This window comes from Dermacentor variabilis, unplaced genomic scaffold, assembly GCF_050947875.1.
Source record: "Dermacentor variabilis isolate Ectoservices unplaced genomic scaffold, ASM5094787v1 scaffold_12, whole genome shotgun sequence".
Taxonomy (NCBI): Eukaryota; Metazoa; Arthropoda; class Arachnida; order Ixodida; family Ixodidae; genus Dermacentor; species Dermacentor variabilis.
The window spans coordinates 29149825-29174086 of record NW_027460280.1 but is presented as its reverse complement, the minus strand read 5'-3'; the positions used below and the strand labels follow the sequence as shown (position 1 = coordinate 29174086).

General features: G+C 51.4%; 1 protein-coding gene across 4 annotated transcripts in view; it reads right to left on the bottom strand.

Annotated features, from left to right (window-relative positions):
• Positions 1–23800, bottom strand: part of DIP2 (disco-interacting protein 2) — a 199222-nt gene extending 175422 nt beyond the window's left edge. For 2 of the 4 annotated variants that reach the window (XM_075677224.1, XM_075677227.1), the window contains exon 1: positions 23288–23797. In XM_075677224.1, the coding sequence (XP_075533339.1) occupies positions 23288–23462 (175 nt within the window). In that variant the 5' untranslated portion in view covers positions 23463–23797. Of the gene's footprint in view, positions 1–23287 lie in introns of all 4 variants that reach the window. The other 2 variants (XM_075677225.1, XM_075677226.1) reach the window with 2 other exon arrangements.
• Positions 23801–24262: the final 462 nt, after the last annotated feature.

The window sequence follows — 24262 nt, the reverse complement described above, 5'->3', positions numbered from 1 at the left end:
AGTTACTGCTGATCGCGCTGTAACTGTCTAGCTACGTCTGCTGACACCAGAGTGGAGACTGGGTTCAAGCGGGAGAGGAAAGAGTTACACAATGTGGTAACAGACAAATAAATGAGCAAATATCAAAGAATTCAGTGGCGATGTAGCGGCAAATGCGAGAGAAAGGCGTTAGCATTACGCCGCACTTCTTCGAGGTCCCGGATCCACGATTTCAACCGCGTTCACCACATTGCAAAAGGTTATTCAGAGGAGCTCACTCAACAAACGTACTTTCGAGGAGCGAAGTGCAACTGTCTTGATCCGGAGCAGACACCACCGTATTTTTTTTTCTTCTTTTTTAGGTTCTTTCTAAAAAAGAATGCCTGTGGCAGGTGGCACAATTCTAACCCTTGATATAAGCTACTCGTTGAGGCGGCGAAATGGATTGGCGTTCCAGTTCTTTCTTTTTAGAAAACGCTGTTTAATACATTGAAGCACAAAAGTAACAGGAACACCAATGCATTTCGTCGGACACTTTGAAAATTAATATCTCGAAACTGGTGCACTCCAGAGAATCCATTCCAAGTGGATAAGTCTTGCGAACTCACCGGCTATAACTCGCAGATTTAAATATGTGCCGTAAAATAATTAAATAAAAAGTGAGTTAGGGTAATAGGGTCAATTATTTAATTAGGCATTTTCTCGTAGAAATAATGGCCGCCTCATCGAGTAATTTATATCAGGGGTTGTGCTACCTGCCACAGGCAATTTCGTAAAAATTTTAAATCTTTTAGAAAGGGGGTTTATTAGACGACGGACCGATGACGGGTAGTGCGCGTCACCGAGAGCGCAGCCTCTAAGCTCGAGCATCTGCGGCATCCGATGCAGTTGGCAGCAATCCTGCTGCCTACGTCCAGGCGTTCGTCACAATGGCCCCATCGCAAAAAGGAGCCATCCTGGCGGCTTAGTCTGAAGATGAGGCCGCGAAATCATGATAGGGCTTGAGCCGCCGGACGTGGACGACTTCGCGGTTACGGCGACGCGTGTCAGACGGCGGCGTGAGTGGCTCGATGAGATATAGTTGACGGGAGAAGTTCGCTGCAGAACGCGGTATGGTACATCGTATTTAGAAGAAGTTTTGAAGCGAGTCCAGGTGTGCGGGTAGGTACGGATAACCAAACGAGGGTTCCCGGTAGAAAAGTTGGAGTCGAGTCGCAAGCATAGTGTTTGGATTTTTGGCGATTCTGATCGTCCGAAGTGAAGCGGCGGGATAACTGACGACATTCTTCAGCTTGTCTTGCGGCGTCCAAGATTGGCGGGCGTTCTGATGGGTCTGGGTGGTAGGGCAGAATTGTATCGATTGTATAAGAAGGATGAAGGCCATAAAGAAAACAGAAGGGGGAGAAAGCGGTAGTGGCTTGCGTTGCGGTATTGTAGGCGTAGGTGACGAATGGAAGAACTAGGTCCCAATTGGAGTGGTGGATGCGATGTACGTACATTGCGAGCATGTCACCAAGGGTGCGATTAAAGCGTTCCGTGGTACCATTGGTTTGCGGGCGGTAGGCGGTGCATGTGCGATGAACAATAGCTCATTCGGCAAGCTTCTTCAGACAGGAAGGCGCGGCCTCGGTCGATGACGGGTTCACGAGTGCCTCCATGACGAAGCACAAAACGGCGCAGTATAAAAGTGGCGATTTCCCGCACTGTAGCAGCTGGGAGGGCAGCAGTCTCTACATGGCGTGTTAAGTGGTTGACGGAAACTATAATCCACCTGTTGCCGGACGTATACAAAGGAAGTGGACCATATCGATCGACACCGACACGAGAGAAAGGTTGAGATGGGCATGGTAGGGGTTGGAGTTCACCGGTTGGGAGTTGCGGCGGAGATTTCCGTTGCTGACATTCCCGGCAAGAGCGGACGAAGTTCCGAACGACGGTGTACATCCCCCGCCAGTAGTAGCGGTGCCGAAGTCGCTCATTCGCCTTGAAAAAGACGGCGTGGCCACACTGCGGGTCTGAGTGGAAAGAGAAACAGATCTCTGATCTCAAGGCTCTCGGGATGACGAGCAACCACGTGCGTCCCTCTGGTGCATCGTTGCGATAGAGGAGCTGATCACGGATCGCAAAATGAGGAACTTGGAGCCGAAGTGTTCGGGAGGCTGGAACTGTTGAGGTATCCGAGAGAAGGATGCAATCCAGGGGTCATTGTGTTGTTCGGCAGCAGTAGTGTTAAAGTGGAGAGACGACAACGTGCGCTCACAGGGGGGCTGCTCACGAGTGGCCTCTAGCGAGAGTGGTGAACGGGAAAGAGCGTCAGCGTCGGAATGCTTCCGCCCGGAACGATACACCACGCGTATGTCGCACTCCTGGATTCGCAGGGCCCAGTGAGAGAGGCGGCCAGATGTTTTTTTTTTTTTTTAATTCGAAAGCCAACACAGCGCATGGTGGTCGGTCACGACGTCTCAAGAGCGGCCATATATATATATATATATATATATATATATATATATATATATATAACCAGTTAGACATTGCCTGCACCACTTTTATTAATTAGTGCGTTAGCATTAGGAGTGTCAAGTGAAAAAAAGTGCATGTGTGTGAAGTGCGGGAAGCCGGTATATAAATGTCTCACGTAACTTGAGCCAAGCTTTAAAAGTACGCAGGTGCCAAGTAGCTGGACAGAACCAAGGTAATGCGTCACACCATTACGGAGACAAAGCGAGATATGGAAAGGTAATCGAGAACGATGTGTAGCTTTCTACATAGTGACACTGTGTTGTCAGGCGTCATTTATTATAGCCGATGCAGTTGATACACGCGCACCAAACACCGTAGCGACACAGTTGAGAGTGTCAAGTGGCAAAGCGATTCATAGGTGATTCACGGACGAGGCGCACTCATCGTAGCAGCCAACAAACAACAAAAGGCGCGCAGCCATGTTAGAACCACGCGCTACGCTGTCTCGCACGAAGGCGCGCAGTCGCGGAAAACAAAACAGCCTGTTTAGTGAGGAGGTGACACCACATCACCACTAACCGGCGCCACCAGTGCAACGCCGAAGAAACGGAAACGCGCTCAACCGGTTCGCCGATGAGTCAGGCAGCGCCCGAGGCAGCAGGACCAGCGCAGGCGCCAAGATAAACATCGCCGTCACGAGGGCAGCCGGCGCGGAGAGACAGCGTCCGCGCAACGGAAGACGACGTTCCAGCAGCGCGCACTGTCCAATGAAACTATCTGGCTTTTATCACGGCGCCGCCCAGCTGAAAGCGCCAGCACACACGAATAATGTCACGCGTCGCATACAAGGCGACGTCGAGGATACATGCAGGAGGACAGGCAAAGTCAGCGGGTGGCTCCGAAGCATAGACGACCGAGACGACGATGCGCCACCGACCGTCGCGCCGGAATGCAGAGGTCTATACCTCGGCGAAATTCCTCACTCGGTACTCGCTGTGAAGGCAAAAAACCGTCGCCCGCCGGGTGAGTCTGGGACACCACGAGGCTACAGCGGAGCTGAAATTGCGGAATGCGATGCAAGAAAGAATCGAAAGCGAAGCTGTGCTCAAAAAAAGTTTGCTGGTTCCACAGGATTACAGAGAGAACTTTCAGGGACCTAGAATACGATGTCTTGGCCGACGTAATGCTTTTATCCAGAGATGAGCAAACGGATGCAGCCCGCACCGAATAATTACGATGTACGTGCGCCAAGAAAGTATCGTAGGCGGAACAAAAAGAAACGCCTTTTCACATAGTTTCTTGGGCCTAGTTAGGTTTTATCGGTAAAAATGGACTACGTTGCATTATAAGAGAGCCGAAGGCCGAACTTGACAACTTTCAGGAAATTCTACTGCATCACGACAGCACAAACACGAGAAAGTACTTTGAAATTCACGACATCGCACTCACGTGCTGGTACTGTGGTTTCGGCGCGAAATTAACAAAAGTCGCTTTAAAAGAATACTTCATTAGCATCTAAACTTTCCGAGCGTGAAAGAACCCCGCGAATACACGCAAAAAGTACCTCGATCGGCCAGTGGCGCGGCAATATTGCGTGCATTTGCGGGCTTCTTTCACGCTCGGAAAAATACTTTTATGTAGCACGCATTCAGCAATAGAAAGCTGTATATATAGGGAGCTTTACATGTCGCTCCACAATTTTCTCATTGACACTTTTCATCTAATTATACTACTTCGGAAGTTAACTAATTAAGACTAATTATCTAATTAGGCGAAATGAAAAAATAGTTTGAGTATCCCCAAGCGACGGCAAACAACAGTACTTTGGTTCTGTCCAGCTACGTGGCATTCGCACATTTTTAAACTCTGGCTAAAGTTAGCTGGGACAAGTACATGGAGGGTGAACATATAACGGTTTCCAGCTGGCAGTTCCACCAACTGGCCCAGCAAACTACTCTACTATATGGAGGGTGTTCGTACGAAGACTCTAAGTAATATTGAAAGATAGCCATTTTGAAATAAAAGGACTGTTCCTTCAGAGACATGCCGTCAGTGGTGGCGACCATGAGATGACGGGTGATGCGCGGTAATTAGTCGTTAATTACCAAAACCTTATTAAATAATTTTTAAACTTTTAGTTTCAGCGGGTTCATCGTAATTGGGAAATTGAAGCGATCTCTGCCGTACGAGCTGTATGAACTTTTGGATCTAAAAAAAAAATGCGAATACTCGCGGAAGTACGGCACGACGAAATTCTGCTATCAGAGCGCGCGAAGCCGAAACTGGGAGGCTGCAGCGAGGGCAAGGCCGCGCCCCTCGAGGCGATGTTCTGCTAAACGTCCCCCAGCAGCGGGCAGCCAGCACGCTGGGCTCCTCACTCACTGTCGCCGCGCCCTGGCTGCTCGCTGCTCTCTACATCGTTTCAACGGAACTGCCACGGCACAGTAGTTATAACATGGCTCGCAACCAAACGTTTATCTTTTTTTTTTCTTCTAAATGAAGGGTTTCTGATGAGAAACCGACGGAACATCGCATCTGTGATCCGCGGAGTGGCTATACCGCCACTAAAGTGACGCACAAGCTCTACCTGAAAGAGCAGGCGCCGGACGCGACTAGCAGCGCTCAGGTGCGAGCACACCGCTCGGTAGGGGGGACGTGCTGGCCGGCGAAACGCAGCGGGACGCGACAAAAAAGAGATCTCAGTCGTGCGCTGCGAACCGGATGCTTTGAAACAGCGACGGCCACGACAATCAGCGGGGAGCTCCGGAGAGACCGCCGGCAAAGACGAATGCACCAACTCTATGCACACCACCCAGCCGGAGGTGACGTCGTGCAAGAAGGCCAGGGAAGGCTGCACAGCACGCTTCCTAAAAGAGCTGACGAGGAGCGGAATTCTTGAACGATCACTTGTGCGAGATTTCGCGTCACTCAACACCAAAAGCATCGTCACGGAAATCTTGCGAAAGTTATCGCTCTGGAATAACTTCCGGTGTTAAGTAACGCAAAATCTCGCGAAGGTGTTCGTATCCCCGAAAGTGATCAATCCAGAAATATCCCCACATGGAGCGTTTCTCATCCGCAAAATGGAGCCGCATGCGACGCTCGCCTGCAGCAAACGTCGGTGCTGCGCGATCCGACGGGGCGAAGACAACGAGCCGCGGAGAGGAAAATAACTGTTCCGAGCAAGAATACCACAAATGGTTATATTCAGGCTGCAGCCATAAGCGGTACAACAGTATTCGTTGCCACGCTGGGCCACCCGGCGCGGCAGCTTCGTCCCTTTTCTTCACCTTTGTCCGCAAATTATCACTGGGCTTTTTTTTTTTTTTTTCTCACATGAATAGAGCGTCTCCATCCCTCGCCGCGCTGCGTGACCCTCCGCGCTAACACCAGGGAAACGTCAGTCCAATACTTATTTTCCAACAGATGCTTGGTTAAAACAGAAATCGCGTTCGCATTACGTCTATAATAAGACGCGCGTGGTGAAACTGTTAAATTTTTTGTATAGTACGTACATGCAAAAAGTCTGCCGCAGGAAAGTGGACACGCTTCACCGAGTCCGTCGTTGTACAGCCACGGACGCGAGCGCTGCGTTCGACTACAGTGTCGCCCTCTGTCGCCTCCGGGGGCGCCCCACTTCGTATGTCGAGCGGACGATGCCGCGCACACAGCCCGCAGCTAAGCATTTGTCCGACCTGCACCGAGGGGTCCGCCCCAACATGGATTAGGTGTTCGCTGCATAAAACGCACGTTTGACTGCGTCGAGGGCGAAGGCAAGCAGCCGTGGATTGCATCGACGAGTGCAACACAGCCGACCCGCGCAACTCATTTGGCCGCGCCCGTCAGTGGCGCTGCAGTGATTCCACGCACGTGCAAATTTGGTTCACAAAACAATGCCCATGTGGCGGAGTTGCACTGAGAACTGAATGGGGCCACCGCAAATAACAATAGTAACAGAGAGGAAAGTGATAGCGAAAGACGACAACCACGCCATAGATCACTCGCTCTCGGTAACGGCAGCACTAAATTCCATGTATGGGCCCGTGGCTGCTGCTTCTCCTCCAAAATGTCTAAGCAAATAAGGAAAGCCTCACCAAATAACTGACCTACCAACGGCAGGATGACCGTGCCAGGAGGCTTCGACTTTTTCCCAACGCCTGTCAACAAATCGCACGCGCTGGCACGACAACAATCATTGCTTCATGGCCCAAGATGCGCCGCACTCTTTCCCTGTACCGGGCGCCCCGCAGCATACGAACGATGGCTGCAACCTGCTCTCTCGGACGATCAGAGTTTCTCACAGCTGCTAACTTATCCCGTGACGCCCCCATGATGCACAGAAGAAGGCTAGCCCATACAGGGCGAATCGCTCTCCAGTTCTCGGACAAGCAGACAAGCAAGTTTCCAGAGGGAGTTCCACGTCACCGCATCGCTTGCGGAAGGCGTAACATTGCCGTCACGTCGGGCACAGCGGGGAGGTAGATCGCTCTCTGGTGCGAACAACCCTTGACGTACAGCTTTTGCGGCAGCAGAAGGAAGCCTGCGTCTTTCGGGAAACAGACGTCTGTTTAACGCAAATGACGGCTGAGAACGATTGCAGCAGGCGCAACGAATCTTCAGTTCGCCCCAAAAAGCGACAAAATATGGGAACTGTGCTACAGCAGCTGCGCCATTAGAGAGTTTTAGGTTAGGGGGACGCAAGCGTTAGGGCCCCAAGCGCTAGCGGGCCCCAACGCTTGCGTCCCCCTAATCTAAACCTCTCTATTACCGTTGATATATTACACTGTCTCGATAGTGATGCACAGATGCTAGAATGTCGCGTCGCGCGACATGGCTTGATCTCGCGGCGAGAGGCACGCAGGGCAGCCACGTTGACACATCAGGAAGGTGCTGATGTTTCCAAGAGTCATCATAACCGTGCCTCGAATTAAAATAAGCGTGTACCTCGAGGGACTGTGCTCGAGAGAGAGAGAGAGAGAGAGAGAGAGAGAGAGAGAGAGAGAGAGAGGGAAAGGCAGGGAGGTTAACCCTGCGTTCGAGCGTGGTTGCCACAGCCAGTCGTTATATTAAATGCGAATTACGAGATTGCATGTAGCAGCGTTGGTGCTAATGATATTTCTTGAGGTCACGTTGCAGCTCTGTGCTGCAACTATCGCACATTAAGCTCACAGCGCAGCAAAAAAAAAAAAAAAAAAACGCGGTAACGCGCTCTCTTCACTACAGTGGAGATGCAGTAAACGTCTGCGTTTGCCACATGCTTAAACAATTCCTTTGTTCGCAAATCCTCATTTGCGTAAGAGCAGTCAACCGATCACCGCAGACAGCCTGTACATTGAGCCCCGCCGAACCCGCGGAGCAACGAAAGGGCTGCGTCGCAAAGATATGAGTGATGCAGGGTGCCTATTTCAAAGTACACCAACAAGACCCCGAACGCAGTTCTCACGCCGCGCACAGCAAAGGCACCGTGACGCGCCATTCGGAAATGCGCGACGAAAGCAGGCGCAGCGGAAGGGCGGGGCCGCCCTCCTGGAAGCCACCCAAAAGCAGCTGCGCTGTCATCATCGCTCACGGATGCAGCCAGCAAGGGCTGAAATCGCGAAGTACAACGGTAGTGCAACTCCGGACAGACATCGTCTGCATACTGGCGTCCTGCGGCTTGGGCCAGGCTCAGTTGAACCCACGCAGGAAGACGGAAGCCGAAAGCGCCGACTCGCCTGGATGTGTTTGGTGGGCCATCACGACTGAATCACAAAACTTTCGCCGTGCCCTCTCCAATTCACATGGTCGCGAAGGCGAGGCTGAAATGCGGTTCTAAACCAATGAGCAGCGACATCAGTTATGGTCGTGCGATCGAAGCGCGACTATACATCTTGCGGGGCAAAGCACCAGTGCAGGCTTTCTGAATTTTGCTCACGGCAAGGTGTGCTGAAATATGCCGAGATTGTATTACCGTATTTAACATTATAATGTCGTCAAAACACTCTTGTGCGTAGCCATAAAAAGTAATTGTAATATATACACAGCAGTACCCTTATAAGATTTGATCAATAATTTCATTTTTCAACTGCATGCCTTTTCACTAAATAATATGTTTTTAGCTATGTCTTCAGTACCACAGTAAAACTACAGGCGGCAAGCGTGCTGTGTTAGTAAAGATGAAAATGTGGGTTTTGTGAATTATTTCATTGTAGTGTTGATTTTATCTTGACTCCAAAATAGCAGATGTGTGTTGGTACTAAGGGCACGTTGATGTGGTATTTAGTTTGAAATCTGGGGCGCTATATAACGTAAAACTATTCGAAACTTTTCTATTACAATTCCGTAATCAGCCCTCCGCGATTTGTCAAAACCTTTTTCAACCACCCCCACTTCATCTGTCTGTCACGCGACGTCACGAAAACCGCGAATAGCTCCCCATCTGATATGACGTGTACACAGTGATTATGCATGATTTGACCGAAAAAAGAAAAACAGTTATTTCTGATTCGACGCCTTTTCGCCATTAGCCCCCGGCTATTGTCAAAAGTTTTCGGGCTGCACCCACTTCAGCTGCCTGTCACGCGACGTCACAAAACCGCGAAAGCTCACCGCGTCAAAGTGACGTGTACGCGTTAAAGACGCATTAATATGCCGAACAAAACAATTTTTTTTTCTAAATAGCCGCAGGCTGCCCCGTTCCGAAAGGAATAAAAGATGGCTGCCGTCGATCGCTCAGGCACTGGCTACTTGGACATACCGAAGAGCATGGGTTTATTTGCTTACAATTAAACTTTTTACCTGGCCGTGTAACGTTATCGAGAACTTTCGGCACGTTTATGACCTCGCTCTGCCAGCTCCGCTTTGCTGATGATCAGTTCTAGCGGCATTCTTAAGCTTCCGTTGCATGCCGCCGCGATTTTCGACCAGCCACCGCAAGCTAAGTAAGGGAAAGCGGACCAATCGCAGACGCCGGCACCACCTTCTTCATTCGGTTATCGTCTTTCAGTGCAGTGGCTCGGCCCCATCGAATCCCTCTCCACTTGAAGGTGCTCCTCGCCTCTTGTCAGCCAATTAGATAAGACAAGCCGATCAGTGTAGGCAACGTGATTCGTTTTTCAAGCAAACAAAAGTGACCTCCTACGAACGAGGAGAGCGTTTGACTGGTCTGTTCAGATAACCCTGCGGGTGACCGCCCGATGCTTGCGTCGGGGGTTACGCAAATTTGACGTCAGGACATTGGAATAAAAACATATTGGAATAGTTTTACCTTATAGGGCCCCTGGGTAAATCCACTGCTCTGAATTGATGCAAGATTCTTAAAGCTTATCGGTTTGACGTCTGCCGTTATAGAATGAGGGCTATAAAATGTACAGATGGGTAAGACGCGCTGTTGTGGTGGATATTCAAACTTACGCTTCATTTGTACTGTCGTGTGCTCTGTGTATGTATAGTAATTGTGATGTGAGCTGGCGCCAGTAGACGACTTGGTGCAACCAGCCTCGAACGGCATGGCGTTGCTTTTTTCTTTTTTCCCCCCCGAGAAGTTGGCCTCGCGAAAAGTAGATGGGCCTGCCGTGCTTCCACAAGCCGCATTTGCAGGACGTATGCGTTTCTATTGGAGCTTCGCTACCATGCGTACATATATACCTTGCCCTCTCTGCTAACGCTAAGGCTCCTACAGAATCACAACAGAAGCATACGCAGGAACATTAGTTGGCGCAGAGTGCAGACAAATAAGGAAGAACAAAATTCACGCAGAAACTCCTCCGGGAGTTGCCTAAGCACGCGTAAGCATTGTGCCACTTGCTCATCTCCAAGCAGCCCGGTGTCGTTATCAGTGTTGAGGAACTTTACCCGAACAGTACAAACGACAGCGCTGCTGCGACAAGACCTGGTGAGGACGGCGGCGCACAGTGCATTGATGACGCAAGCAAGTTACTGCAGGTGGCGGCGCCAGGCGCGCTGACGCCGTTCCGATCGTTCTAAGCCGTTACCGCTCTTTAGCGCCTTATCCATCCGTGTCGAACCGTTATGAGCCGCGACCAAACGTACTCCGGCGGCGGCTGCGCACGGCCGCGCGGACCGTATGTATGTATATCTAGACAACGATCTGCGATGCCGACAGAGAGTGCCCACTGCCGGTAGCTTGGAGAGCTGTATTCCTGTCGCTTATTTCGCGTTGATGAGAGACGCGCGCGCCCATATCTCGAAAGCAATGTGCGAACGGGGCAGAGTGCAGCGTGTGCTGAGAGCTCCACGAGGGCTGTGTTCTCGCCGCTTCGTGGGTGTTGAAGCGAGAGGCAGCACGAAGGTGAATTCGCTCGCTGCTGCGGGCGCTATCTTAAAAGTGATCGTCTTACGGGACGGACGGTTTTTCTCGTTGGGTAAGCATAGCAATTACGCATATAAACGCGCGCGGGAAAGAACGACGCCCATCGGAGCATGTCAGCAATGCGAGACGCAACCGTCACTTTTTCGCTCGGTGTCCGCAACTGCGAAGAAGAGAGTCATCGGCGTCTACTCTTCTTGCGCTTGCAAGAAGAGTAGGTGTACTCCAGCGGATTATTGGGTGTGGGACCCATGAGGCGCTCTTAATCGATTCAGCGGTTCTGCTTACCTTTCGTATTCGAATTCTGCGCAATGCAAACATTGAGCCACCTGTGACGTCGCCACACTTTTCGTCAAGGAAGTTCAAAGTTGTCAGCAAGCAAGTAAGCAAGCATTCCTCGCAGGCGCGCATTGCAGACACTCGACATAGTACACCGACCGCTCCAGATCTGCACGACAGTGTGTGTAAGCGCGACTGAACGAGGACTAGCCCGCCAACTAGCCCGCCAAAGTGTTTTAACCAGATCTGCACAATATCCGAGGACGGCGACGCAGGGCAACTTTACGCGGTGTTCCTTCTCCAGCGGGGCGCAGCGGAGACAGCCGCTGGCGTGCAATTACCTTTTACCCAGTGCGCCGCTGGGGCGCAGGTCCCCCCGGGGCCTTCCCGAAATAGAGGGGCAGAAAATAGAATCGAGACAAAAGGCTGCTCCGCGCGCGAGCGCACGCGCAGCCGACTGGGCGACTTCATTATGCACACGCCCAAGACGGCCGCCCACAGAACCGGCCGAACCGACAGCAGACGCGCCGCGAGGAAACGCTGGGAGCGCATCGACGACAGTCGCGCTTTTCCGGCGGTTTCCTCGCGTGCGGCGGAGCGCCTGCAGTCTCGTTTCCCGTGGCTCGGTCAAGCCCTTCCGAGGAAAGTGGCTCTACCAGTCGGAACCGAAGGAACAGGCAGAGTTAATTTCCACGCAGGAAAGAATGCATCCTTTGTGGCCTGCGTATTTCTTTCCGGCTTTTCTTCCCCGTGTCATCTTTGCACGATTATTATATGCACACGTTTCATCAGGAATTCGTGCTCAAATGAACCGTAACGCCCACCATTCGCGGCTTTCCTGACCACTATAATGAAACTGTCGGATGTCGCTTTACCACTCGAGCATCAAAGCAAGGTTCGGCATGCTTTTCGACCTCGCCTGGTATCTGTACCCACCTAAGTAGATCGGCGAACATTTTAGTCTTTCTTCATGACACGCGCAGTGACCCGAATGCCGCGAGATAACGGCTTCGCAAGCTAGACGAGTTCTCCCTCGCGAGAGCCCTCGGGTTAATACCAAATTGCAGAAGAAAAAAAAAACAATTTATACTTATCGAACGAGTCGACACCTATTTTCCATCAGACCTGCTGACTGGGCACACGCATGTCATTGACACCAATACGCATGCACTTTATCTGTCAACGAAGATCCGATGTCGCCTGCTCTGGCAAGAATCCCGAGCGCCATCAGCATAAACTGAGACTCGAACAAGAAAGAAACCTGATCAGAACACTTGTTACGTGTAATTACATGGGAGTGCTATGCACACTCTCCGTGGCCGGTTTCTAATCATGGTTTAGTCCAAGACGTACGTTTCAGATAAGCAACGATTACAAACGCAGGCGAACTTGGAAACGCGAGTCGTTTACGACTTGTTCGCGTTGGAAGTTGTGCTGAGCGTATACACGTGCAATTCACCGTGAGAAAGACCACGCAAGCCTTTCAGCGAGCTGAGCGGCGACTTGCGCGCGAGCCACACTTCCTGAAAGCCTTTCGCTCAAGTTCACAGGAGGTGGCAGCGTGGTATATTTCGAAGCCAGAGCGCCAGCCGCGAAAGCAAATGGGCGGATCTATGCAGCATTACAGAGGCTCATCCGTGCAGCGTGCTTTGGGTGAAAGCCCAAGTCACAGAATGAGAGAAAATGAACACAAGGACAAAGTAGGAAACTATACCGCAATGCTTCCAACGCGCTGCCGTCGTTCACTCTCCGACACATGACTTCGTAAAGTGCGCCAGCGCGAGACCCGTCTTTTCAAGTATATGTGTCGAGGCCAATGCGCCTGCACTTACCCTTCGTAAAGAAATAACTCGTACAGACTTGCGTAGAGCACTTACAACATGAATACATTGTTGCGCTAACAGGAAAATAAAGACATCGGAAGAAAAGTAAGAAACGATAGGTCGAGCGCTGAACCTATCGTTTCCAACATGTTGGAAACATGTTTATAACATCGCTAGCTAACGTACGATGCACTATAAACACGGCAATTACATTTTCAGAGGTAAAGCGTTCCTTACTGTAGGTACCGGCAAGGGTCCGGGCTTAATAGGTTATTTTTCGATCGTTAAGGAACAGCCCCGATTCCATTAAAATTGGCAGGGGCAATTATATGCTTCAGTGCCAGCGTCATTGTACCCCAGCTCGTGACACCTGGCGCTGAAGTTACATACTGTTAGCTCCTGTAAATTTTACACCGATTTACGTAAACTTCAGGCCTCAAAGTACTTTAAAAGCCTCATATGAGAACCATCAAAGACGAATTACATTAAGAGCACATATTTAGGACCAAAAAGTACCGGTTAGCTAACAAATATGAAAACACACGAGCACACTTAAAATGTTACAATGTTTAGATTGTACAATCGGGAGCACTGGTGCGATGCACTGAACAGTGTCCTGCGGCGCAAAAACGTTTTGCGCCGCATCTGACCAGCATCGAGTTCGGCGACTCTCCAACGAGAACGAAGCCTATGTATATCCCGCGCGACAAAATGTATTTGCATAGCCAGCAAGGCTTTGGTGTCAGTGGCTGTTTTCTCCTCTCCTTGCCTGACCTCATTTAGCGAACGAAGCAAAACTAACGCACCCAGCGAGTTCTTGCAATTGCGACGACCTAGCTTTTCGTTGAGAGAATGGCGTCCCGTCTGCACTGTGAAACGACTCACACCCTTAGCACTAGGGAGGAATATTAAGCTAAGCTGTATTAAGGCGTCCTGCACCACTTTTTATCCAAGTCTAGAAATACACTTGACGTTAAAACAGACCATTTCAGAAATAATTTGCAGCAAAAAGTACTTCCAATTAGTTCAGGAGAAGCGGACTTATAGGCAATCAAAGATCCCCTTCGTGGTGTTGCCGCTCCTTCTTCAATACCTTGCAGCGCGAATAAGGTTACGGTGGAGCGGGATGGTGCACACAACGCTCCGCCTACTGGGCGTCACCATGGCGCGCAGTTCAAATTTGACATTGGATGCTCAAACAGACGCCACTACTTCCGATCTTGGCGCCTACGATGCGCCAAATTCAGAGGCTATCCCTTCGCTTACGGTTGAGTTCACGGCGTCTCATCCCTTTGCAGTGCTGCAGTGTACTATAGATAGCTACGCGCGGCTATTCTCGCACCGAGTGACATGAGTAGCGCACTTCCTTTCGTACACGTATTTCTACGACAATCGCAAAATTTCCGAGGGTCGAAGCGAAGTCTGCCAAGGTGTCAAGCCAGGAGCGTCCAGGAGTGAGTGAGCCCAGCCAATGTGTCCCCCAGCGTCGGTTTTAAAGCGAAGCTTCCTTTGCCTCTTCGTTCCGACTTCACTGCTGTTGCTGCTGTGGCTGTCTTGCACGCCGCGTCGGGGGGGGGAGGGGGGGGGCATGTAAGACATTGTTTACAAATTATTGCTGTTGTTTACAAGTGATTTAATGGCTGATTTCGCACTGGAGCTTGGTAGGCGGTCCATTACGGCATCGAACTCTCCAGCAGAGCGTTCACACTGAATAGCAGCTACGAGTACGCGTCAGAAACGGCATGAAGGGGACACACGGAGCAACGCAGCGGTCGCTCTGCGAGACAACACGACCCCATCGGTCCGGTAATAATGCGCGCATGCAAAGCCTATCTATAAACTCGCATTTGTAAAACACATTTCTGGGCTTCTATAAGCGCTGGGAAGCGGCATACAACTGCCGATTTCATCAGCGCCGGGACGTATACTTTGTGCGATGCAGGGCAAAGGACGCTCCCCGAGATTTGCAGATCTATAGCTATATATCAATATATTTTGAAATTATTCTTTGTCAAGAACCACGAGGTCCAGGCCGCAATTTATATTAGCAGTGCTCGTAAACTGAGGCGTAAAAGCCATACACAACATACACATCATTGTCATGCACATCAGTGACGTCAAACGCAGATAAATACAAAGATACCCGCGGCGTATGAATCACCATAAAAGATGACCATCAAACAATTCGGGAGGGCGTTGCGATAATGATGACAAGCACATTTATGGTTACAAAACAGATTGAGGGCGATGCTCTTAGTCCAGGGCCCCAGACGACTCCGACGACTTCGCGGGCTCTTCGAATCAAGGCCCGGCGAACCTCGGGGTGTCCATCGCGGAGGACGTGATCCCATCGCTCTCGGGGGCATTGCGAAATACGCCATGCGGTCGTTTCGGAGCGCTAGCCGGGCCGGCGCTTCGAGGGCTCTGGGACACCGGCAATATGGTTAGAGTGGTGACGCGAGAGTTGTCTCGCACGAAAGCTGCACTGATGCGTACTATACGACAATTGTGGCGTTGCCAGAAGGAAACAGCCGGTCAAAAATGCGAAAACAATTGCCGACCGTCAACTACGCGCCGCCTTCACGCACGCAGCCGAGCCACACTCGCCATGACGTCATCATCAAGAAAGGAACGGTGCCCCTTCCGAATCTCGCACGCTTTCGCCACCTCGAAGCCGAAGCGACTCTGCAGGTCACAGCGGAGCGAGCCAATACTTTGTGCCGTTTCAAAATGCGTCGCGGCAGCTGCAGCATACTGCAACATGAACGAATTGCCACCAAGCCGGCCCCGGCCAACTGTATGAATTCACAATCCGTGCGCTGTGGTAAGGACACGAGAGGGCGAATAAAATCCAACACCATCAGCGAAAAGAATGGCGCACAACAATATCGTCAAAGTCCTGTCAACACAGATAAAACGCCGGAGACTCAGTAAGGCTATACACGTCGCATATAAAGCAATCACGAATGAGACGGTGCAGGCTAGGTGAAGACGTGAGCAGCGACAAACTACATCATCGAAACTTTGGATCAGTGCGGTAATGGAATATAAGCCGTCCTGTAATTACAACGGCTACATCGCTTATATTCCCCCGCCAAAGATTTCACAGGGCTGCTCTTCCCGTTACTAAATGAGCGTGTCATGCCAGCTGCAATATAAGTGAGGACACCACGGCGCAAAGAAATCCACCAAGGCAAAACAAGAAACGCCGCATAAATAGCGGAAATTTTAAAGCGCTCAGCGATGCACCCCCCTCCCACCGTTCCCCGCATCGCCCGCAAACGAAGTGCCTTCGCGAAAAGGCCTTCGCCGTGTTCAATACAAAATAAAAAAAAAAATGAACCTCGTCTCGACCTGGTGGAATGGGGAGCCGCAGAAGGTTTTGAACAGCGGGCACGAAGTTGGGCACACAAGCGTACAGCGCGGAGGAACGTCACCGCTGGCGAAATCCCCAAACGCCAAGAAAACAGGGAGGGTGCACGAAGCGGAACGAAGCGAGGCGAATGAAGAAAGAGTGTGACAGGATGCCCAGACATGTCGCTGGGCGAAAGGCAGGGAGACGCCCTGGCATCCACGGCCTCGCTCCGGGTCACGAGCGACAACGTGGCCTCCAATCCACACGCGCTGTATAACATGGAGACACTGCTTGGACGGATGATCACGCGGCCTGCCCGGAAAACGCCGAGCCGCCTTATTGCATACAGTCAATAGTGCACTATCTCGTTGGCTGCCTTTTTAAGACGATGACCGGTATGCCTACGACGCTTTTACCCGCGTCTCATGACAAGACACCGCCTCAACTTCGTTACTGTACTATTACAGTAATTTTACACCGATAAAAATAAACAGCGGGTATAGCATACAACCATGTCTTTCGCATTTTTTTTTTTACTTGAAGCAACTTCCGCACCTCTCCAGGTGGATTACTTGAAGACACGGACATGATTTGCAGGACAAATCGAAGCGTTGTACATAGCTCATTAACAAAGCTCCACTAATTCATTTATTCGCGCAAGCAATCACCGCCTCAGCAATTAAACACTCTAGAAAGGTAGATTTCGCAATCTGCCAAAGTCGATCTTTTCTTAATACGGTGGAAGTAAACGAAAGGCGCTGTACAGCTGTAAATACTGCAAAAATTGCACCAAGAACAGTAACGTTTGGTGTATATAGTCGCCAATAACACACAGACAGAGCGCGAGAGAGAGAGCTTTGATTTCCCCAAGATAGCCACTGAAAAGGAAAAGAGCACAACTAGCTGTTTTCGAAAAAATACATGTAGAGAAAGTACCTCGAATTTTCAAAAAGGAAAAAAAAAGAATTGCAGCCGGGAGCAGCGATGCTGCACTCCTTTGAGGCCCTACTGCGAGCGCGGGCTGGAGCCACACACTGCGACCACTATGCAGCAGCTATTCCGAGTCGGACTCTTTTAATCGGGCAAAAGGTGGCGTTTTTCAACGAGCCAAAGGGACAACATCCGGAGAGCTGAAAGCGGCCGCGTGCCTAGAGGGCCCGTAATAGACCGGGGCGCAGAAAGAACCCTGACCCCCGCGCGCGCACGGCCTCGTTCCCGTCGCTTGCCTCACCACGGACCGGCCAGACACGCCGGGGGCTCCTCCAGCACGGTGCCAAAAATAAGCGCCGGGAATCGAACCCCGACACGCGTGGCACCGTGCCAGAGTGGCCCACAGCCCCCTCCTGTATACACTGCGGTCAGTCCGGCGGCGCATAACTTTCCAGAGAAAGAAACAGCGCGGCACTGTGCGCAGAAAAGTGATGCGCGTTTGGAAATCGAACACACGACGTGGAAGTAAGAAGCTACACCGACGGTCACCGCGGCGCGTGCGAGATGTGATATAATAGTTGCTAAAGCATTAAGTGCACCGCAGAGCTCTCGTTGGGTTGTCGATAAATTGCGAGCATGCAGAAGAGCAAGCTCCGATGGCGCTTTTATTCAGAAAAAAATTCGGCAACGCCGCTGGCGTCGATGCGGAATGGAATTTGAGAGAACTCGTTTACTAAAAGCGTCTCGTGGAAACTTCCCACCGGCAGTTAAAGACTGCGCGCGAGCTTGGATACAGGGCACGGAGCTTGGAATACCGCCAGCGGGCTGCGACTAATAACACAGAGAGAGCGATAGCGCATAAGGTTCGCCAACGCCAGAGAGACCACTACCCTGTATACCGGCGTTGACCATGGCGAGGCGCAGAGACGCCACAAGCGCGGAGACGCGCACGAACAACGAATGGCAGCGTCGTCAAAGCGCAGCCGGCGTCTGTGCAAAGTCGGCCAGCGCCCAAAATTTTTCGTAAAGCGACACAGCGGACGTTTTTCAGATCAGTGAAGCACACGAAGGGGCGAAATATTCTAGGTCTCGCTTCGGCGCACCACTGGTGTGACGCGACCTTCCGCGAACAGCCTTTGAGGCCGCGCAGCACATCGACGCAAAAACTGGATGTAGTACGCGTGGTGAGCGGCACCGTGCGCAAACGGGGGGGGGGGGGGGCGCTCTCCTGCTGCAAAGGGCGAAGCCAGAGGCTCGTTATCTCAGCGACAGGCAGGAGCGCCCATCTTGCTCACATCTGTGCGCGCGGAAGGGCAGCTCGTTCCCAGACCACCGCCGGACGAGGGACGCGCCAGCCGGACACGCACACGCGGCCTTCTTCTTCGCCGCGCACAAAAGGCGCAGGCAAAGCGAGAAAGAATGACGATGGTCCACACACGCGCGCAGCTGTGCCACATTTGGGCACATTCAGAGCTGCCGCCGTGGGGGCCGCGTTACACCAGAGTAGTAGGGCACGCACGCGCGGATAACACCCGGCGAACGCGCGCGCGTTCCTGCCGATGGCGCTGCTGCAGCGTTCCGCGCATCCATTCTGCCGGGGCACGCAGACGGGGCAAGAGCTGTGGGAACTCCGTGCAGCACGATCGGTATGAAGTGACACCCGAACAAGTAAAAAATAAACGCACATTACGCTGCCTTTCGCACCCGAGCGCCGAGTTTTGAAGCTGCGTTACACGACAAGCGCCTGACTGCATCACTAACGCAATTAGCCACTACAAGAAGATGGGTGACAGAGGCAAATGGTTAGCAGGGATGCACCGAACCGGGCTGTTTTGGTTTAGACGGGAATCGAACAGCGCGAAAAATGGGGCTGCAGCGTGTTCACTATTCGATTCCCTTCTACGCAAGGCAAGCAATGCAGATTCATGCAAACTGGACGCTTTGACAGTGAGTAATCTACATAGCCGCGCCACGCGCACGTCAGGCGCACTGATTTGCACGGGGAAAGCAGGACGGCTACTACACAATACATGAATAGGTGTTTGTCACTGTTGGTTGGCCGAGAAGAGAGTACACCCCAACGGCTGTTGAATGCTATGAAGCAAGCGACAGCGTGTCTGAAGGTCATACAAGAACAAAGGCATCCATTCGGTTCCGGCAGCTCGGTCGTAACAGATTAATTACGAAAGAAGCTGCTATTGGAGAAGGCGACGAAACCGCTATTTCGCATGGATGTGTCACGTGTCCTTGTCATACAAGCGAAAACGGCGCATGTCAAGGAAGTTTGCTGCGCGTCCTGCAGGCCTCCAGGGGGGCGCATATCTTTGGCGGTCGTTACCACGACCAAGGGAAAAAACACGACTGCGGCTGCCCGATGCGATAGCTGGGGAGTGGTGGAAGATTACCATCTGGACGCGGTTCTTCAGTGCAGACTGAAGACCCGGTAAAAGCGATCGTCACAGAAAATAACTCCTGATAACTCGCACTGACGCGTTCGGGGAGCGTCTGGCGTCCGAACACATTTCAAGCACAAACACGTAGTTAAAGAATCATAGCAAATTCAAGCTCAAACAATTCCGAAACTAGTCAAATATGCGTTGTTCCATTTCCAAGATCACCTCAATTTGTAACGGTCGCTTAATAAATTCAGGCCCCAAAGCGTATATATACACTTGGGATTACTCCATGCTTAGAAACTGGCTACAGAAAGAGTAAATGTCGCACTTCCATGTAATTACGCGCAACAGGGGTAATGATAATTTATTGTCTGTTTGCGTGTCAGTTTGTACTGATGATACGTATGTTCTGAGCATTCACATGCTCAAAGATGACGCTCTACAAGAATAAACAAAGTACCTAAATAAACAACTTCAATATTTGCGTACGTGTCTCCACAATTTTTCAACGAACAATAGTCGAAGCTCTCAACAATGCGCCTCAAGAAAAAATTTATATATATATTTGCGGACACACATCACGAGAAAACAAATCTGGCATAAGAACCAATATCGAGCTTCCATCAACTGCAGAACTTCAAACATAGACAGGCGTACGTTTGAGGAACCGAACAGGAATTCTCGGCCACGCAGAGCCCCTGCCAGTTATCTCGGCAGAGGCAACAGCCGAGCGATGTTACCGCTCGTATCAAAACAACGCAAACACAGTGCTCGAACTCCGATGACCAAATTCCTGGCACTGACAGTAAACAATACCGGCGCAGCCAGATGCCGTCCGAAATCGTTTCCACCACAGAGACGACGACTGTGCACAGGGCACCCGCAATCACGAACCACCTTAAGTCGCAGAGAATTTTAGCTATGGGAACAGTGTGTATATCTGTTTTAGAAGCAGCGTGTCTCGTTGTTCAACCTAGTAATAAGCTGTTGAAAATCTCCAATTAACACAAACAACCTTGCGAGCACGCAGCCGCCACGCTTTTAATCAAAAAAAATTGAGAAAGAAAAAAGCCACACAACGAATTATCACTTCTTACACCACAAGATCCTCACTGCATACACTGTAACGAACACAAACGCCATGCGCATGTAGGTATTGCATGCCCTTTCTATGAACCCCAAACAAGACGGCTCTTTTCAGAATTTAATCGAAACCAATTTTCATCTCCGGTTTTATAGGGTGAGGAATCAGTAGTAGAATGCCCCACGATGCATAATAATGAAACTTTTGGACGAGTTATTACGTACATATATATACTTGATACGGCAGATTTGTGATCGTATACCCGGCTTCACCATTATTTGATCTGCGACTGCTAATTTAGTGATCCAAGGTTCCTGCGAGGTTACACCTATGAACTGGACATGGCGGCTTTCGGGTAATCACTCAGTTATCTTCGCCAGTGTGCACAGAAAGGAATCAGTCTGGTAGTGGGGATACACCCACTTAAATAAACAAAAACAAACTTCTCCAGGCATTTCGCTTATTTCATCCGGGTGCCGAAATTTTAACAACGTTATCATGTAGATTATCTTGGTTGTCAAAAGGCTAAACTGAAAGCTTCACCAATTCTAAAACACTTGGCAGAAGGAGATGCGAGTGGTCCTACCAGTCCAATCTGGTTTGGACGTACAACACTGCAGTGCAACGAGAGAATAACAACAAAAAAAAATGTTAACGAGCAGCACGTTTCGCTTTGCGCAGTACTGACGTAAGGCAGCTATAAGACTGAAGACGGAGGAGTGAGCGCCCAACAACCGGCCACAGCCAGTCCCCCAATCCTGGCGTTCTCCAAAAAAAAAAAAAAGAAAAGAAAAAAAAAAAACGCTGCGGCGATCTGGTCGGCACCGACGTCGCCGAAGCTTCCACAGCGGAAGCAGCCACAAAGGAGAGCGATCCAACTCGCTGCCCCCGCAGGCTGCCCGACGGCGCGGCCCAAGAGCGCCCCGTCATCGCTGGGCGTCGGAGGAGCGATCATGCGGCCAGTGTGCGTGCGCGCCGGGGCAGAACGGGCGCATTCCGCTACGAGGGTTCGATGCGCGGCTTGCTCGCAGGAGGGCAGCCACTTCCGTTCCTTTTTTCGGACCTCTTATCTCACGCTCAAGGGTTCTCGAGAACGCGAGACACCACGCGGCGTGTGACGTGGCCGGATCACGTGCACCATCGCACATCCAACAACTCCCGAGTGAGAGAACACCTTTAATGCCCGACAATCCCATATGATTGCACAGGAGTATTGGATATCAATGAAACGAGATTATCCTTTAATATATACAGGAAATCTTGAACGTACCATCAAGTTCAGCTTTCTCCTGTGTATCTGCACTGGTTTGACTCGTTAGACACGAGTGGCACGTTGCACGTCCCGTTGGTTCACTTTACAGGCGATGAGACATATGCCGAAGGCTGTACACGATAGCTACTTTAAGGCATAATTGCCAACGAGTTTAAATACACTGGGACACAAAGGACACTGAACATGAAAAAAGAAAGAGGATAATTGAAAAACTCAACCTCAGTCAAACAGCGAGAGCGGGGCTTTCTATTTCCCTTTCTAATGCGGCTGAGAATGTAAACACACAGTGTAAGGGGGAGCTCGAAACATTAAAAGATTATGCCCGCTACAGGGCTGCCGCGCAAATCCGCGCCACATTCGCAGTGGCCACATAGCGGTGTTTCCGCTGACAAGCTAAGCAGCAAGCAATCCGTCGACGCAAGATGCGACAGGGCCTGCTCCCTCACCTGAAGCGTCGAGCCCGACGGCAGTGCTACACGAAAACGAGGAATTTGTGCGTTGACTCATCCAAGTGACAGCTCATCATCCCCACACCGCGAAGCGAGTGCATTGAAACTCGACCGAGCTTCCCTGGGACGCAGCTATCGGCCGACTGCCGGAGAGACGCCGCTACGCATGGATCCGGTTTTGCGCGTCGTGAAAGCACTTCTTGAAGTTTTCGGCTTCGCCATCGCTTCCGAGGCTGGCCGCGAAGTGACTCGCCGCCGAGAAAATTACAAGGTTCTCTCTCGACTGGCTGCGTCTACATGGAACAAAGAAATGAAAACAAGGGCGAGGGGGCGAAGGCGGATAGGATATAGTTACAAATAAGAGGTCTACTTTCTTTCTCAGGTGTTTCGCGCTGTTAGAATATTACGAGTCAAGTGAAAGCCATGGCAGCATCAGATGAACATGGCAAAAAACGTGTCAGGCAAAACCGCTTTCCTTGTTATACACGATGCTCACGCGCAGACATGCCCTATAAAGGCACGGCAGACCGGTGTAGTAGTTATCCTGTCCATCAAAAGCCCCCCGCAGCGCATGCAACACCTTTTAAATGACCGTGTTTTATGCCTCTTTTCCTTTTTCATGCTATTAATCGTCATGGTTAGCCCTCAGCAGCTCACCAGATTCTATATTTCTTTGCAGCAACCGTGGTGCTACACGCGCAACATTTTACCGGACAATCAAGGACGCCTGATCCCTTCTTGACAGAAGGACCCAAGAGGTTTCGTCACTCTTAGGGTACCAACAGTCCAGAAGAGTCAGAGGCAGTCCCGCGTTTAGCGTCTCGAGCCAAAACATTATTTCTCCCAGGCGTGCGCGTCAGCCGTACAATCGCTACCCAAAAGCTGCGGACAACACACGTGAGGCACAAAGCGGCTGCTGCACAGATCCACCCACACTCTGCAAGGACTCACTTTCGGTGTCCGAGAGGCAACCCTCCGAGGAAACCCTGGACGAGAAGAGTGAGGACTCGGAATCATCATCGCTGGAGTCTTCGTCAACGTCGTCGAGGAGCGCCGCCCAGAGCGAGTAGGGCAGGCTCTTCCAGATGGGCGCGTCGAAGAGGCTCGGTTTGCGCGGACGCTGCATCGCGCCACGGCGGGGAAAAACACGGCGACGGTCGTCGGGGTGGCCGAGGAGGCGCGTGGGCGCGCCTGCTGGACGACGACACCCGCGCTCGAAGACGCGCACGGGAAAAGCGAGAGCGACGACGTGACCCCGATCTATCCGCAGTCTATCCGTTCGGCGGCAAGGCAGCAGCACGCCGCTCGGCCCGAGCAGGAGCACTGAACCAGCCGGCGGCAGCAGCCACCACCAGCGACTCCGAGGCGAGGAGGTCCGGAGGCGGCGCTCCGGACGAGCGCCTATTCACCACGCGCGCCGCCGCCGCCGGAAGCGCCCCTGTGGTACCACCGGCGGGGGCCACTGCCGGTCGTCCGGATGGGGCCGACAGCTGCCTTTTACAGAAGATGCTCTCCCGTGTGGGGGGGCTCTCCTCCTCGACGACAACTTGTCGGGCACGCTGCTGGGCTGCCCACAATCAGCATGCCTCTGAGGAAGCAGTTGGTTCTGGTGACGCGCAAGGGAACGGCCGCAAAGGTTACCGCCTATCTGCCGACCGAAAACAAACGCGAGATGTCAGTGATCCACTGCTTTTTCCGGTCTTTGTATGAAAAGGTGGCAGGCATAAACAGGCCCATCATTCCAATCTACTGCGTTCGCATCGCACAAACAAGGTCAGCGAACGCATGTTCGCCCACAGCATTGTCTCGCTCAGAGTTTCATATAAGGATTACTACAGAGGCAAATCCAATGGTTTTACATCTGTGTGCTATCGTTTGACTATAAATCGCCTAAAGTAAAACAAAAAAAAAAAACCTGGCAAGTTC